This window comes from Bombina bombina, chromosome 3, assembly GCF_027579735.1.
Source record: "Bombina bombina isolate aBomBom1 chromosome 3, aBomBom1.pri, whole genome shotgun sequence".
NCBI lineage: Eukaryota > Metazoa > Chordata > Amphibia > Anura > Bombinatoridae > Bombina > Bombina bombina.
This window is the reverse complement of record NC_069501.1, coordinates 712,034,660-712,051,518: the sequence shown is the minus strand read 5'-3', so window position 1 is coordinate 712,051,518 and position 16,859 is coordinate 712,034,660. Positions and strand designations below refer to the sequence as shown.

The window sequence follows — 16,859 nt, the reverse complement described above, 5'->3', positions numbered from 1 at the left end:
TTTAAAAGGTCCTCTTGAGGCATCAGAAATCTGGGAATGTTCATGTCTCATAAGTCTACCTTTGTAATAGAGTAAAAGTATGCTGCTCCAAATCTTACCTATTTAGTCAGATGCCTACCCCTAAAGATTCCCATGACAATAAGTCCCAGCCCCTCTTCAACAAATATAAGACATGAAACAGGTGGCTATGCAGATCCTTCAAAATGCTAACTTAGAAGACTTCTTGTGGATCTCTCCCTACTGCTCTGGCTACATACCGATTTCAAATATTATTCTTTGGTTTAAGCTTGACCATTACTCCCTAGGGGCCACAAATCCATGCCCTATTCACTCCTTTAGGGGATTACTCAATGGACTTCCAGAATTTTCCATTAGGTCTCAGAGTAATACTTTGATTACTTCACTTAAACACTTTTATTGTGTAGGTGCTTTACTCTCTCAATGCCATGAATAAGACAATCTCCCTTCCTAATAAATTACACTTTGATCTCTACCATCTAGGGCCTCTAAGACATAAGGGTTACCTTAAGAACTGTCCTTGCCTCTGTTCCCTTGGAAGACAAGTTGGATCTCGGATGATTGATCCTCTCTTGACACATTAAACATGCCTATTAAACTGTACAACCTTCATTAAGTACTGTCAGAAAAAGGGAGACTGGAGTTTATAATATTCAGCAAAGCAGTGGCTAGAAGCTATTCTGTCCACAAATATGCGGTCCGACGTATTACGCTCTATGAGCTTTACAATGAAAATATTCCCTTCTCATTTCCCAGTCTGTTAGAGGGGATGTGAGGAAACTGGGAATGGTGGTGGGCATGCCCTTTAATATGCCTCTTTTGGTCCAAAAGTTTAAAGCTTTGCAGCCTGCTAAAGCTTTCACATAACTTTAATGCCGATTAAGCTTTACACCACAAAGAACTTGAAAAAGAACCCTAAACCACAGCAACACCTAGTAATCTATATTCTAATGGCCACTAAACTCTCTATTGCTAGGAACTGAATTAAGTAAGTTGTTCCACACTAGGAGTTATTGATATTATCAAGTATTTTAGGAGTATGTATATCATTTCAAACTGCCAAGTGACATGTTAAGCGCAATCTGGGAACCCTAGGCTTCTATAGACCTGAGGAGATTATTATTTGTGTAATCAATGTATTGTGAGGATTGTTTTAGGCTTTACGACTACATGGCCCTGATAGAAGAGGTGGCCTGTTCTTCCATGGTCTTCATTTTTCTTTTCTCTTTTTCCCCCCGTCACTGTACTAGATTACCATATTGTTTATATTGAAGTGTGGGCTTTTCTTCCTTCAAGTGCCTTAAAGAACCATTAAATACAGTAGACTTGCATAATCCACAAATGTACAATAAATGGACACATATGTAATTGCACTTGCACTGATTTTCATATTATCAGTATTGTTTTTTTCCCTAAGAAATTTCAATGATTTCTCCTATTTCCCTGCTCACTGTTTCATGTGGCAGCCAATAGCCAATTACAGACTCATACACTGTACGTATACACTGTGAACTCTTACACATGCTCAGTAGGAGCTGGTGCCTCAAAGTGTGCATATAAAAAGACTGTGCCCAAATTGATAATGGAAGTAAACTGGAAAGTTTTTTATTTTTTTATATTGTATGCTTTAACTAATTCATGAGAGTTTACTTTTGAATTTAGTGTCCCTTTAAAGCTGTTATAGGTATTTCCTTTTCCATAGTACAACAGAGCTTTGTATCGTTCTGTTAATACCATTCAGTTAACGGGCCCATGGGTCTATTTCCTTTCTGACAGGATTAGGACTTATTGACCTACCTTCGCAAATAATGCACTGAAAAAAAAATACATAATATGTTTACAAGAAGTACAAAGCAATCACACACAAGTTCTGTAAGTTCCACCAACAATTCCACATCAACAATCTTTTTTTTTTTTTTTAAATAAACTAGCATAGCTGTAAGATTATTTTCCTTAAAGAAATGTGGAAAACTCAAAATTACATAATATGAAACACGTATCTCATGGGGATTGATCTGTACACCATCTAATATCAGATTAGGTGCATTTTTCTCAGTTCTTTTCCTAACCAGAAATCTTTTGTTTTCATAAAATTATTATAGTTATTAAGTAAAGTAAACTTATTTTTGAGGTGTCATTCTTCCTACCACAGCAGTGAATGCTTTGTTTCTGTTAAATGAGAACTCTTTTAAAGCAAGAATATGACTGATAGCTTATTTATTTTTGCTTCAAAATCAAGTGTTATTAATTTAGTGAGAGGCTGACTACTTAACATAATTAAAGGGCTTTTCTGGAATCACTTTCTTAGCCTCTCTCAGCTGTATTATATTGATATGGATTATGTTTGTATTTTGTAACGTCTAGCACTTAACACACTATTTGAACAACACATAATTAGGTTATATTTCTAAAATCACTCAGCAGCTTTAATTAGTGTGTCTCACTATAACACCAAAAGTACCATATTTGACAATGTTATAATATGCTGGTTAACTCTTAAAATGCAAACATGAACTTTCCAAGTGAAATCTTGGCGTGTAACATAAAAAAGCAATATAAGAACATTTTAAACAAGTAAATGAAATCTAACATGCTTAGTTTCAAGCAAAACAAAACTTACCTTGTTTAACAGAGTTGTTGAAATTTAGGGCAACAAAGATCAGCACAAACCAGTGGAAGATTGTACAAGGATCAACACTGAGATGGTTTACTTAGAAGTAGAGTTCCCCTTTCAGGAAGAATAATGGAGTACCAATCCCCAAGCGTTTAGAAAGAAGCAGAACTAGCATGGCTAAAGCCTAAAAGCCCTTACTGCCAACCCCCTTGTTATTTATGAGAACACTTTAAAGCGGTTAAGCAAAAACAACAATGCTTTTTTCTGTATCAAATAGTTACAAAGAGAACGCATCAAACGTAAGAGAATTTCAGTGTGTTAATTGAAATGAAAGCTATTCTGTGCCAGAATTAGTAGAATGATTTGATAGTGAAGGAACGGAGAGGCTGGAGTAAAGATGTTTAAAAGCAAAATAAAAACAAAAGATAAAAATGGATCTTTTATTTTTTCAGAATTTAATTAAAATCTTTATTTCTTTTGGGAGGGAGAAAATGGCTAATAAAAAAGTTCTCCAAACTTACTGATTTTTTGTTTTCCTTTTTCTCTTTTACTGTAGCTTTATTCAGTAGGGAGTGGCAAGTTGCCTACAGGACAGAGATGAGCACAAACAAGTCACAGCACCAACTACACAAAGCCAAATAAAAAAAATAAAAAAAAACAACAACAACAACAAACACAATGTGGACTAACACATAAAACATTCCACAATATAATGCAGCACATGAGGTAATGAAATACAAACCAGTTTTGTTTTTATGACTTTCTTCCCTTATAAAAAGACAGAACAGATTTGTGGCTAGTGAGAGGCTGGATTCAAATCAATTCCACTATTTCTGGCTACATTCTTTTCATGTCAAAAAACTACACTTAAAACAAATATATTAATCGCATCAGACTGGCGCTGAAAGAGGATAATTAACACTTGTATCATCATTATCATCACATTAAGGACATTTTTACAGTTTTAGAAGAAATTTAGATATTTGATAACAGAAAAAATATCACTATGACTTAAATAAGCAAAAATTCCAAAGTGAACGATTACTTGTGAATTATGTCTAACTCATGTTTGCTGTAATAAATAACTACACCTGCTACAGTTACAAAATTGATATACCTCTATAATTTCTATAACTGTTGCTAAGATAAAAATACATGCACAAATTAGACACACTTTATTTCAGTAGATATAATGCAATTAATTGGACCCTTAAAATACTATACACAACGTAGTGGGGCAAATTTCAATATAACATGATTCAAACTCCATTTCAACACATAGAAAAAGTATATGTAAGTATTTTTTATGGTCCTCACTTTTTTGTTGGTACCGCAAAGGTTAAGGGGGTGCATATGTGCAAATGTAAATTTTGAAAATAAATTCTGCCACCCCAATGAGAAAATGATTACAAGCAAACAAATTTCATTCTGAAAAACAAAAATTGCTCAAAAAATTTGAGAGATACATAGTGGTCATTTTATATTGGGGGATTATAATGACACCTAAGGACTGAAGACTTGCAGCGCTCTAATGACCTTCATGCAGCTCTTGCTCATTGCCTATGAAACAAAAAAACATAATTTATGCTTACCTGATAAATTCCTTTCTTCTGTTGTGTGATCAGTCCACGGGTCATCATTACTTCTGGGATATAACTCCTCCCCAACAGGAAATGCAAGAGGATTCACCCAGCAGAGCTGATATAGCTCCTCCCCTCTACGTCAGTCCCAGTCATTCGACCAAGAATCAACGAGAAAGGAGTAACCAAGGGTGAAGTGGTGACTGGAGTATAATTTAAAAGATATTTACCTGCCTTAAAAACAGGGCGGGCCGTGGACTGATCACACAACAGAAGAAAGGAATTTATCAGGTAAGCATAAATTATGTTTTCTTCTGTTATGTGTGATCAGTCCACGGGTCATCATTACTTCTGGGATACCAATACCAAAGCAAAAGTACACGGATGACGGGAGGGATAGGCAGGCTCATTATACAGAAGGAACCACTGCCTGAAGAACCTTTCTCCCAAAAATAGCCTCCGAAGAAGCAAAAGTGTCAAATTTGTAAAATTTGGAAAAAGTATGAAGCGAAGACCAAGTTGCAGCCTTGCAAATCTGTTCAACAGAGGCCTCATTCTTAAAGGCCCAAGTGGAAGCCACAGCTCTAGTGGAAAGAGCTGTAATTCTTTCAGGAGGCTGCTGTCCAGCAGTCTCATAGGCTAAACGTATTATGTTACGAAGCCAAAAAGAGAGAGAGGTAGCAGAAGCTTTTTGACCTCTCCTCTGACCAGAATAAACGACAAACAGGGAAGAAGTTTGACGAAACTCTTTAGTTGCCTGCAAGTAGAACTTGAGGGCACGAACTACATCCAGATTGTGTAGAAGACGTTCCTTCTTTGAAGAAGGATTTGGACACAAGGATGGAACAACAATCTCTTGATTGATATTCCTGTTAGTAACTACCTTAGGTAAGAACCCAGGTTTAGTACGCAGAACTACCTTGTCTGAGTGAAAAATCAGATAAGGAGAATCACAATGTAATGCTGATAACTCAGAGACTCTTCGAGCCGAGGAAATAGCCATTAAAAACAGAACTTTCCAAGATAACAATTTTATATCAATGGAATGAAGGGGTTCAAACGGAACACCCTGTAAAACGTTAAGAACTAAGTTTAAACTCCATGGTGGAGCAACAGCTTTAAACACAGGCTTGATCCTAGCTAAAGCCTGACAAAAGGCCTGGACGTCTGGATTTTCTGACAGACGCCTGTGTAACAAGATGGACAGAGCTGAAATCTGTCCCTTTAATGAACTAGCCGATAAACCCTTTTCTAAGCCCTCTTGTAGAAAGGACAAGATCCTAGAGATCCTAACCTTACTCCAGGAGTAACGTTTGGATTCACACCAGTATAGGTATTTACGCCATATTTTATGGTAAATCTTTCTGGTAACAGGCTTCCTAGCCTGTATCAGGGTATCAATAACCGACTCAGAAAAACCACGTTTTGATAAAATCAAGCGTTCAATTTCCAAGCAGTCAGTTTCAGAGAAGTTAGATTTTGATGTTTGAACGGACCCTGTATCAGAAGGTCCTGTCTTAGAGGTAGAGACCAAGGTGGACAGGATGACATGTCCACTAGATCTGCATACCAAGTCCTGCGTGGCCATGCAGGTGCTATTAGAATCACTGATGCTCTCTCCTGTTTGATTTTGGCAATCAATCGAGGAAGCAGCGGGAAGGGTGGAAACACATAAGCCATCCCGAAGTTCCAAGGTGCTGTCAAAGCATCTATCAGAACCGCTCCCGGATCCCTGGATCTGGACCCGTAGTGAGGAAGTTTGGCGTTCTGGCGAGACGCCATGAGATCTATCTCTGGTTTGCCCCAACGTCGAAGTATTTGGGCAAAGACCTCCGGATGAAGTTCCCACTCCCCCGGATGAAAAGTCTGGCGACTCAAGAAATCCGCCTCCCAGTTCTCCACTCCCGGGATGTGGATTGCTGACAGGTGGCAAGAGTGAGACTCTGCCCATCGAATTATCTTTGATACTTCCATCATTGCTAGGGAGCTTTTTGTCCCTCCCTGATGGTTGATGTAAGCTACAGTCGTGATATTGTCCGACTGAAACCTGATGAACCCCCAAGTTGTTAATTGGGGCCAAGCCAGAAGGGCATTGAGAACTGCTCTCAATTCCAGAATGTTTATTGGAAGGAGACTCTCCTCCTGATTCCATAATCCCTGAGCCTTCAGAGAATTCCAGACAGCGCCCCAACCTAGTAGGCTGGCGTCTGTTGTTACAATTGTCCAGTCTGGCCTGCTGAATGGCATCCCCCTGGACAGGTGTGGCCGATGAAGCCACCATAGAAGAGAATTTCTGGTCTCTTGATTCAGATTCAGAGTAGGGGACAAATCTGAGTAATCCCCATTCCACTGACTTAGCATGCATAATTGCAGCGGTCTGAGGTGTAGGCGTGCAAAAGGTACTATGTCCATTGCCGCTACCATTAAGCCGATCACCTCCATGCATTGAGCTACTGACGGGTGTTGAATGGAATGAAGGACACGGCATGCATCTTGAAGTTTTGTTAACCTGTCCTCTGTCAGGTAAATCTTCATTTCTACAGAATCTATAAGAGTCCCCAAGAATGGAACTCTTGTGAGAGGAAAAAGAGAACTCTTCTTTTCGTTCACTTTCCATCCATGCGACCTTAGAAATGCCAGAACTAACTCTGTATGAGACTTGGCAGTTTGAAAGCTTGAAGCCTGTATTAGAATGTCGTCTAGATACGGAGCTACCGAAATCCCTCGCGGTCTTAGTACCGCCAGGAGGGCACCTAGAATCTTTGTGAAGATTCTTGGGGCCGTAGCCAATCCGAATGGAAGAGCTACAAACTGGTAGTGCCTGTCTAGGAAGGCAAACCGTAGATACCGGTGATGATCTTTGTGGATCGGTATGTGAAGGTAAGCATCTTTTAAATCCACTGTGGTCATGTACTGACCCTTTTGGATCATGGGCAAGATTGTCCGAATAGTTTCCATTTTGAACGATGGAACTCTTAGGAATTTGTTTAGAATCTTTAAATCTAAGATTGGTCTGAAGGTTCCCTCTTTTTTGGGAACCACAAACAGGTTTGAGTAGAACCCTTGTCCTTGTTCCGACCGCGGAACCGGATGGATCACTCCCATTAATAACAGATCTTGTACACAGCGTAGAAACGCTTCTTTCTTTATCTGGTTTGTTGACAATCTTGACAGATGAAATCTCCCTCTTGGGGGAGATAATTTGAAGTCTAGAAGGTATCCCTGAGATATGATCTCTAGCGCCCAGGGATCCTGAACATCTCTTGCCCAGGCCTGGGCGAAGAGAGAAAGTCTGCCCCCCACTAGATCCGGTCCCGGATCGGGGGCTCTCGGTTCATGCTGTCTTTGGGGCAGCAGCAGGTTTCCTGGCCTGTTTGCCCTTGTTCCAGGACTGGTTGGGCTTCCAGCCTTGCCTGTAACGAGCAACAGCTCCTTCCTGTTTTGGTGCAGTGGAGGTTGATGCTGCTCCTGTTTTGAAATTCCGAAAGGGACGAAAATTAGACTGTCTAGCCTTAGCTTTGGCTTTGTCTTGAGGTAGGGCGTGGCCCTTACCTCCTGTAATGTCAGCGATAATTTCTTTCAAACCGGGCCCAAATAAGGACTGCCCCTTGAAAGGTATATTAAGTAATTTGGACTTAGAAGTAACATCAGCTGACCAGGATTTTAGCCACAGTGCCCTACGTGCCTGTATGGCGAATCCTGAGTTCTTAGCCGTAAGTTTGGTTAAATGTACTACGGCCTCCGAAATGAATGAATTAGCTAGTTTAAGGACTCTAAGCCTGTCCATAATGTCGTCTAGCGTATATGAACTAAGGTTCTCTTCCAGAGACTCAATCCAAAATGCTGCCGCAGCCGTAATCGGCGCGATACATGCAAGGGGTTGCAAAATAAAACCTTGTTGAACAAACATTTTCTTAAGGTAACCCTCCAATTTTTTATCCATTGGATCTGAAAAGGCACAGCTATCCTCCACCGGGATAGTGGTACGCTTAGCTAGAGTAGAAACTGCTCCCTCCACCTTAGGGACCGTTTGCCATAAGTCCCGAGTGGTGGCGTCTATTGGAAACATCTTTCTAAATATTGGAGGGGGTGAGAACGGCACACCGGGTCTATCCCACTCCTTAGTAACAATTTCAGTTAATCTCTTAGGTATAGGAAAAACGTCAGTACTCGCCGGTACCGCAAAGTATTTATCCAACCTACATAGTTTCTCTGGTATTGCAACGGTGTTACAATCATTGAGAGCTGCTAAGACCTCCCCTAGTAATACACGGAGGTTCTCCAATTTAAATTTAAAATTTGAAATATCTGAATCCAATCTGTTTGGATCAGAACCGTCACCCACAGAATGAAGCTCTCCGTCCTCATGCTCTGCAAGCTGTGACGCAGTATCAGACATGGCCCTAGTATTGTCAGCGCACTCTGTTCTCACCCCAGAGTGATCACGCTTGCCTCTTAGCTCAGGTAATTTAGACAAAACTTCAGTCATAACAGTAGCCATATCTTGTAATGTTATCTGTAATGGCCGCCCAGATGTACTAGGCGCCATAATATCACGCACCTCCCGGGCGGGAGATGCAGGTACTGCCGCGTGAGGCGAGTTAGTCGGCATAACTCTCCCCTCGCAGATTGGTGAAATTTGTTCACATTGTACAGATTGACTTTTATTTAAAGTAGCATCAATACAGTTAGTACATAAATTTCTATTGGGCTCCACCTTGGCATTGGAACAAATGACACAGATATCCTCTGAGTCAGACATATTTAACACACTAGCAATAACTTGCAACCTGGTTATAATCTTTTTTAGCAAAAACGTACTGTGCCTCAAAGAGGTACTTAAACGATTAATGATTAAATGACAGTTGAGATAATAAACTGAGAACAGTTATAGCATCAACTTTAAAACAACACAACTTTTAGCAAAGGTTTTGTTCCCATTAGTAAGATAACATAACTAAATTTGACATAAAAATTATTGAGTAACGTCTTTATCCACAGTCAATATAAAAAATTCTCACAGCTCTGCTGAGAGAATGTACCTCCCTTCAAGAAGTTTGAAGACCCCTGAGATCTGTCAGAGATGAACCGGATCATGCAGGAAAAATAATAGCTGACTGGAAATTGTTGATGCGTAGCAAAGAGCGCCAAAAACGGCCCCTCCCTCTCACACACAGCAGTGAAGAGAAACGAAACTGTCACAATTCAAAATAAACTACTGCCAAGTGGAAAATAAAGCCCAAACATTTATTTACTCAGTACCTCAGCAGTGTAAACGATTCTACATTCCAGCAAAAACGTTTAACATGATATAATACTTATTAAAAAGATTAGTGACCTTTAACAAAGTAGTTCCGGTGAAGTACCATTCCCAGAATACTGAAGTGTATACATACATGTCATTATAACGGTATAGCAGGATTTTCTCATCAATTCCATTCAGAAAATAAAAACTGCTACATACCTCAATGCAGATTCATCTGCCCCTGTCCCCTGATCTGAAGCTTTTACCTCCCTCAGATGGCCGAGAACAGCAATATGATCTTAACTACTCCGGTTAAAATCATAGTAAAAACTCTGGTAGATTCTTCCTCAAAGTCTGCCAGAGAAGTAATAACACGCTCCGGTGCTATTATAAAATAACAAACTTTTGATTGAAGTCATAAAAACTAAGTATAATCACCATAGTCCTCTCACACATCCTATGTAGTCGTTGGGTGCAAGAGAATGACTGGGACTGACGTAGAGGGGAGGAGCTATATCAGCTCTGCTGGGTGAATCCTCTTGCATTTCCTGTTGGGGAGGAGTTATATCCCAGAAGTAATGATGACCCGTGGACTGATCACACATAACAGAAGAAAGCTTTATCATAATGCATAGTTAACCTACAAAATTACATCTAGTTATGGTAGCAAGGGCTGAATGGTGCATATGAGCAGTAGGTAAGTAGTTACTATACAATATGTGTTTAGCTTCTGCTGACGGGAACATTTTACAAAATAACTTTTGGCTCTTTAGAGGACAAACAACAAACAAAAACACATTTTCATATAACCTTAGTAGCTCAAGTCTGTGTGAGATATATATATATATATATTCCTTAGCATTTATTTTATTTCTGCAAGAATTCTGATAAAGTATCCCCTTCCAGGCAGAAAATCTGAAAGGGTAAATAGAATGTAAATATGTTTAAATTCTAGTAATATACAAGTCATCAAAAATTGTTTTGAAAGTTAATAACTTCACAAATGAATGCATATATTTAAATGGTTAATGCTGTATAACCAGCTAAAACAACTTTAAAGTAACATAATAATGAAAAAAATAATATGCTATAATTTGTTACAGTGTGTAATTTCTACACTAGCAATGCCCAAAATCTATGTATTTAATCCTGACAAAGGGATTACAAAAAATTAAAGGAGTGGCAAAGCCCTGCCGGTCCCAAGTGGAACTACCTGTCACCAATCAACACTGGCAGTTGCACTGCTGGATTATGCAACTACCGCTGCTGATTGGGCAAGTGGCAGTTTCCACTCGGAAACCAGCATTACTCTGCAACTTCCAAGTGATACTTTAGCTTTTCTATCCTAAACACAAATTTAAACTTTAAATGTGCATGGGTGCATTTTCATTTTAAATAGGATCATTTTTGCAATATACTTCCATCAGCAAAAATGCTTATAGTAAAAGTTATTTCTGTTTTTCAGTGGCATAGGCATATATGTTGTGAAGGCCTTTGCACCGGTATTCAAAAACTACACCTCAGAGAGTCAACAGTAGCATATATAACACAAATTAAGTATTCATAAGCACAATACAAACTACTACCAGCTATTTGAGCTTGAACACTGGTGCACAGGTCCTCACAGCACACGTAGCTGAAAAACCGCTCTTCATTCTAATTGCCTTAGATCTATCAATACACCATAATTAAGTAAATAAATGCATTGGATACAAACAGAATCGGAATGTAGAACAGCGCATCTTTCATGAAGTATAAGCAGAAATAGTGGTGTGAGATGGTTAAAGCCAGATAAAAAGCACTAGAGTGCTATGTTGTGGCTCTTAGCTATAGATGACGAAGGCCAATCTTCTTCTAGTGGACATGGTGGTGCTTAATGAAAATTACCTATGATACTTCTCAAAAAGTATGTTGAGGAAAAAAATAGAGAACTGCTCTATTTTGCATTAAGGGATTATTAAATAATGCAATAAGTAAATAGATAACAACAGCTACAAAAGACTCAAATGAATTCCCAAAGGAAAAAAAAAAACTGAGAAAAAGCAAAAAAGAAGATTAAAAATAATAATATAAAAAAATCAATACAGCAGAACTTGTGCACCAGTCAGGTTTGTTAATCAAATGAAACGTGGAAGCAAAAAACTAATCAAGTGAAGGCAGAAAAATGTATCATATGACAAACTGCATTTAGCACAGAATTCCTGTAAAAACTTAAATATTTCATAACAAATTCATCTAAGAAGGAAAAGGGTATAGAAGTACATTTTATAGTGTCATTTAGAATAGCTGATTACATGTTCCCGTTACTAGCAATTGACAAAAAAATAGTTATCAAGTTTCTATCAATGAAACCTCCCAAGGGCTGAGAATGTAGAAAGCGTTAAACTAATAAAACTGCAGAATATTTGCACATAGTATTCTCATGGAACGAGAATGTCTGAAAAATATCTATCTAAATATATATATACACACACACACACACACACACACACACACACATATCTGTCTCTCTTTTATACACATATATATATGTGTGTGTGTGTGTGTGTGTGTGTGTGTGTGTGTGTGTGTGTATTTATGCTTACCTGATAAATGCATTTATTTCCTGGTAGAGAGAGTCCATGATCTATTACTCCTGTGATAGACAATTCCCTGCCACTAGGAAGAAATAAAGATTACCAAACCCCAAGAGCTCAATAAAACCCCTCCCACCTCACTGGTAAATCAGTCTGACGTATAGCCAAGCAAAATAGGTAGGAAACGAAATAAGGGGGGGGAGGAATAGGAGCAGGGAAAAAAGTTGGACACAAAAAATAAACCAACACCAAAAAACACGGTGGAGTTCCATGTACTCTCACCACTATGAAATAAATTAATGAGGTAAGTATAAATTATGTTTTCTATCATACAGGGGGTGAGAGTCTACGATCCATTACTCCTAGGGACTAACACCCAAGCTGTGGAGTCCACAAGTAATATAGAATAAGGGCAAGATAACATCTTTTTAAAACTTGAAACAAAAATTAACAAATCAAATAAAACCTAACAAAAACAGGGTAATAAGCAATTAAAATGACCAACAGGCAAAATCAAAATTGACTGAAGGACTTCGTACCAAAGGCTGTATCAGAAGAAACACAAAACATTAAAATGATAGAAACTGCCTAATCCTGATAAGAAAATAAGATTAGAAGAATTATATAAAGGAGCAGACAACTCAGAGACTCTAGCAGAAGAGATAGCCAAAAGAAAACAAAACCTTCCAAGAAATAGAAATTGGTGTAAGAACAGGATAAATTGTAGCCAAAGCTAGAACAAGAACCATGAAAGTCAGAAAGATTAACAATCTACTAAATATAACTTGCTTACAGTCCTGCTTTTTCAAATAAAGATAGCAAGAGAATGAAGAAAAATTGATCATAGGAGTAAATTAGAAAATAGCTTAAAATTGCATGCTCTATCTGAATCATGAAAAAATAAATTGGGTTCAGTGTCCCTTTAATAGAAAAACATATCCATAAAAACAAAAACGAAAAAGAAAAACAAGATTTATATTTACCAAATCTATTTGGTCACGTGGAGTGTACTACAGTGGTATAATGCCTACAACCTTTATTGGAATAGGTAGAAATTGTGACTAAGATCCCATTTTTATTTAAAAGCATATTTTTCTGATAATATTCTTTGCAATTTAAATATATGTCGATATTATTGTGTGAGATGTCTATCCCCAATCTTATTTGAACAGTGCAAGTATATTTAGCAAATTGAAGTATATATTTAAATATGCTATAACTATGTGGACTCTAGTGGTAGAATGTGCACCTACACTTTCTTGTTTTGTTCAATTAATCATTGCTGGTCACCTTGGTAGCAACTTCCACAATGTGTGTGCTAGGTTGCAAATAGTCTTTTTGTGGTGTGCTTAACTAAAAAAAACCTTTGTTGCATCTTTTAGGTAGAAATTCTCCCAAGAGTCTTCAGGGCATCCTATTATATGCCTACTCTACATGTCATCTTAAAGAGACATGATACCCAAATGTTGAAACACTTGAAAGTGATGCAGCATAGCTGTAAAAAGCAGACTAGAAAATATGATCTTAACATCTCTATGTAAAAAAGGAAGATATTTACCTCAACATTTCATAAGTATTCATGCCCCACTGTAAAGAGACTTTAGTCCCCAGGACTTCCAAGGGAATGTGCATCTAATATGTGCAGGTATAGTCATGCTATTTTCCAATTTAGTTTAAGGAAGTTTACTGTGAAATCTCATGAGATTTAAGTGAAATCTCATGAGATCACAATTAATCAATGCATGACCTCAGCACTGCTGATGCTGATTGGCTATTGTGGTTTTTTTTTTCTCCAACTTGCAGCTTTACAGCAGCTCTACCTGTTCACAGAGCACTTACTCTGGAAAGCTGAAGAAATTTTGAGGAAAATTATCTTACCGTTTTGAATAGAGATGTTTAGGTAATATTACAATGTCAGCTTTTTACAGCTATGCTGCGTCACTTTCAAGTATTTTTGCATATGAGTATTACGTCACTTTAAGTTCACATATAACTAGGTAGCTATTTGGATAAAGATACCTCTAAGTGTTAGAAAGTATACCCTGCAAGACATTCTTTTGAAAGCCTTCTGCAAATGACACAAACTAATAAAGCTCAACAAGGCATCAAAAATGATGTATTAATCTACTACTATGCAACTAAAAACATTAGTAATTATACACATAAAATGTATATGGGTAAACACTAGGGTTGCACTGATACCGATACTAGTATCGGTACCAATACCAAGTATTTGCATGAGTACTTGTACTCGTGCAAATGCACCGATACTTAAACCGATACCTCCACTTCCTACCCATACACCATCTTCTGACATTTTTCAAACTGCATGTTCCAATTTCATTTTAAGCTGGAGAAGAGATTTAACTAAAACTTGTTCACTTCTGTTCTGCCAATACAAATTGCTGTTATTTGTATTATTGTACATCAGAGCAGTGCTCCAAAAGCCGCTACTATACAGCTGGAAGCCTACCTGGGAGAGACCTCTGTACCTCGTTCAGGCAAACCCCTGAAGTACTGGGCAGTTAATTAACTGAGATTTCCAGCTCTGGCTAAAATGGCCCCAAAATATCTTTCTGCCCCATGCAGTAGTGTGAAAAGTGAAAGACTGTCCAGCTTAGTGGCAAATGTCCTTACTGATAGCAGAAACAGACTAATAGAAAATGCAGAGATGCTTCTGTTTCTTAAAAAGAACTTGCCACTAACGTTTGAAAAAATATTCTATTATCTAGATTGCGTGTTATACTGCTGCTAGTTCTCATCTTGAACAATTGTGCTCAAAACATACTGTACTCTGAGGAACATCCTTAGCCAGGGCTGGACTGGGAATAAAAAGCAGCCCTGGAAAAATATGAAGACCAGCCCTATTTTCTGTTGAGTCAGTAGAATTCAAATGCCACATTTTTCTCAAAGGGGATTACTGGAGCACCCCTTTCCTAATATTTTTTTTAGAATTAAATTATATTACTTTGTATTAAATACAAATGTCAGACTGATGTTATATAGGCACCCTACAACCCAATGGCATCCAGTAATCACCCCTTTAAATTGTAGCTTTTAAGCCCCAGCTGCTGCAGCTGTTATTTATTGTTGTCATTAATTATTAATATATTTTATTGTAATATTTTTATTCATAAACATGTTCTGTGAACTTTGTGACAGCAATCAAATAAAACTGTTTTATTATTTTAAAATGTCTTTTGAGTTACAGTTCATAATTATAAAGAAGCTATCTTAAATCATTAGTCTGTATTGTGCTTGGTAAACTGTCATATGACATTAAAAAATAAGTATTGGTAATTGGTATCGGTGAGTATTTGAAAAAAGTATCGGTACTTGTACTCAGTCTTAAAAAAATGGTATCGGTGCAACCCTAGTAAACACTGACCCATAAACCCAAAGACCAATAAGTAAAGAACATAGGTAGTAATCTGTAAAAGTCTGTAGCTAGTAGTAAGCCTAAAACTTGAAAATAGAGGACATGATGGTTAGCAGAGTGAACTCTTCATAGATTAGCCAAGATCAGTTGAATTCTCCCTTGACATGCCCCTTAGTCTGATCCTCAAAAGGTAGCAATGAAAACAGGGTAGCTAGAAATGTAGAGGGAGCCTTAGGTAGTAGCAACAGTTCATCTTTACCTGGGAGAACCTTCAAAGAATTCTCTCACATTCTTGTGGGACCTGGATATACAACCATAAAAAAATCTGAAGAATCCCTGAAAGAAGTAAGATTGTGGCTAGAACCTTGTCATACAGAACAAGCTGCACTGATAAATGATGAGGATGCAATGATTCTTTCTTCAGGTGTGCAAAATAATAAACTTATCAGCTACAGAAGAGATATGGTCTGGACTACCTCACTCAAAATAGGTCAAATAAATAATAAATATAAATCCAAGCCAAACAGGACAAAGACTTTATTGTCTAAACAACTGTGAGCAGTGAAACATCTCATCATCTTCATACAGCTTCTCCAAATCGAGGATACCATTACTGTGGTCAGGGCCGCCATCAGGGGGTGACAGGGGTGACTCTTGTCAGGGGCCCAATGGGCCCCATGAGGCAAGATCTACAAAAATTTTTTTTTTTTTTTTTTTACATTTTGGCAGCCACCAGTGGGTACTACAGCAGAGTGCTAATTGAGCATGGGAATTGTTATTACAAGGAGTAAAGTATTAGCATTTCTGAGGATTTCTGAGTGTGCACTAAACCACTATGCACATAAACATTGTCTGTTCCTTTTTAGGACATTTTGGCCTTACTACTGATTAGTCACATCTTTCTACAGACTGAGACTAACAAGACCTTTCCGGAAGTCACCAATCCACCATTTAACCTTTAAATTATTGTTTAGGCAGTTCAGGGCCCTTCCTTTCAGCCACTGCATGCTGTTGTCATCATTTAGTTGGCATCTTGCTTGACAAAAAGATAATCAGAACTCCATATTTTGTTTTCTAAATCTCATTTTTTCACAAAACTGTAGTTTACCTCATTACTTGTCGTCACTGTAAACAAGTGCTGAGTGTCTGTGTCCGAGTGTGTTTCTTTGTGTGTCTGCTAGAGTGTCTATATGTGAATCCTTATGTGTGAGTGTTTGTGTGTGTTTCAGTGTATGAGTGTGTCTGTGTGTTTGTATGTTACTACCTTTACAACAATTCCAATTTAAATAGACACTTAAAGGGACACTGTACCCAAAATTTTTCTTTCGCGATTCAGATTGAGCATGAAATTTTAACCAACTTTCTAATTTACTCCTATTATCAAATGTTCTTCATTCTCTTGCTATCATTATTTGAAAAAGAAAGCATCTAAGCTTTTTTTTGGTTT

At 37.9% G+C, this 16,859-nt stretch overlaps 1 protein-coding gene across 7 annotated transcripts in view; it reads right to left on the bottom strand.

The window, feature by feature from the left end:
- The window catches only part of NF1 (neurofibromin 1), a 1,508,106-nt gene that overhangs the window by 580,058 nt on the left and 911,189 nt on the right, over positions 1 to 16,859 (bottom strand). For 4 of the 7 annotated variants that reach the window (XM_053707520.1, XM_053707522.1, XM_053707521.1 and 1 more), the window contains exon 30: positions 3,154 to 3,216. The exons of the other annotated variants lie outside the window; for them this stretch is intronic. In XM_053707520.1, coding sequence (XP_053563495.1) covers positions 3,154 to 3,216 — 63 coding nt within the window. The remainder of the gene's footprint in view (positions 1 to 3,153; positions 3,217 to 16,859) is intronic. 7 annotated transcript variants of the gene reach the window in all.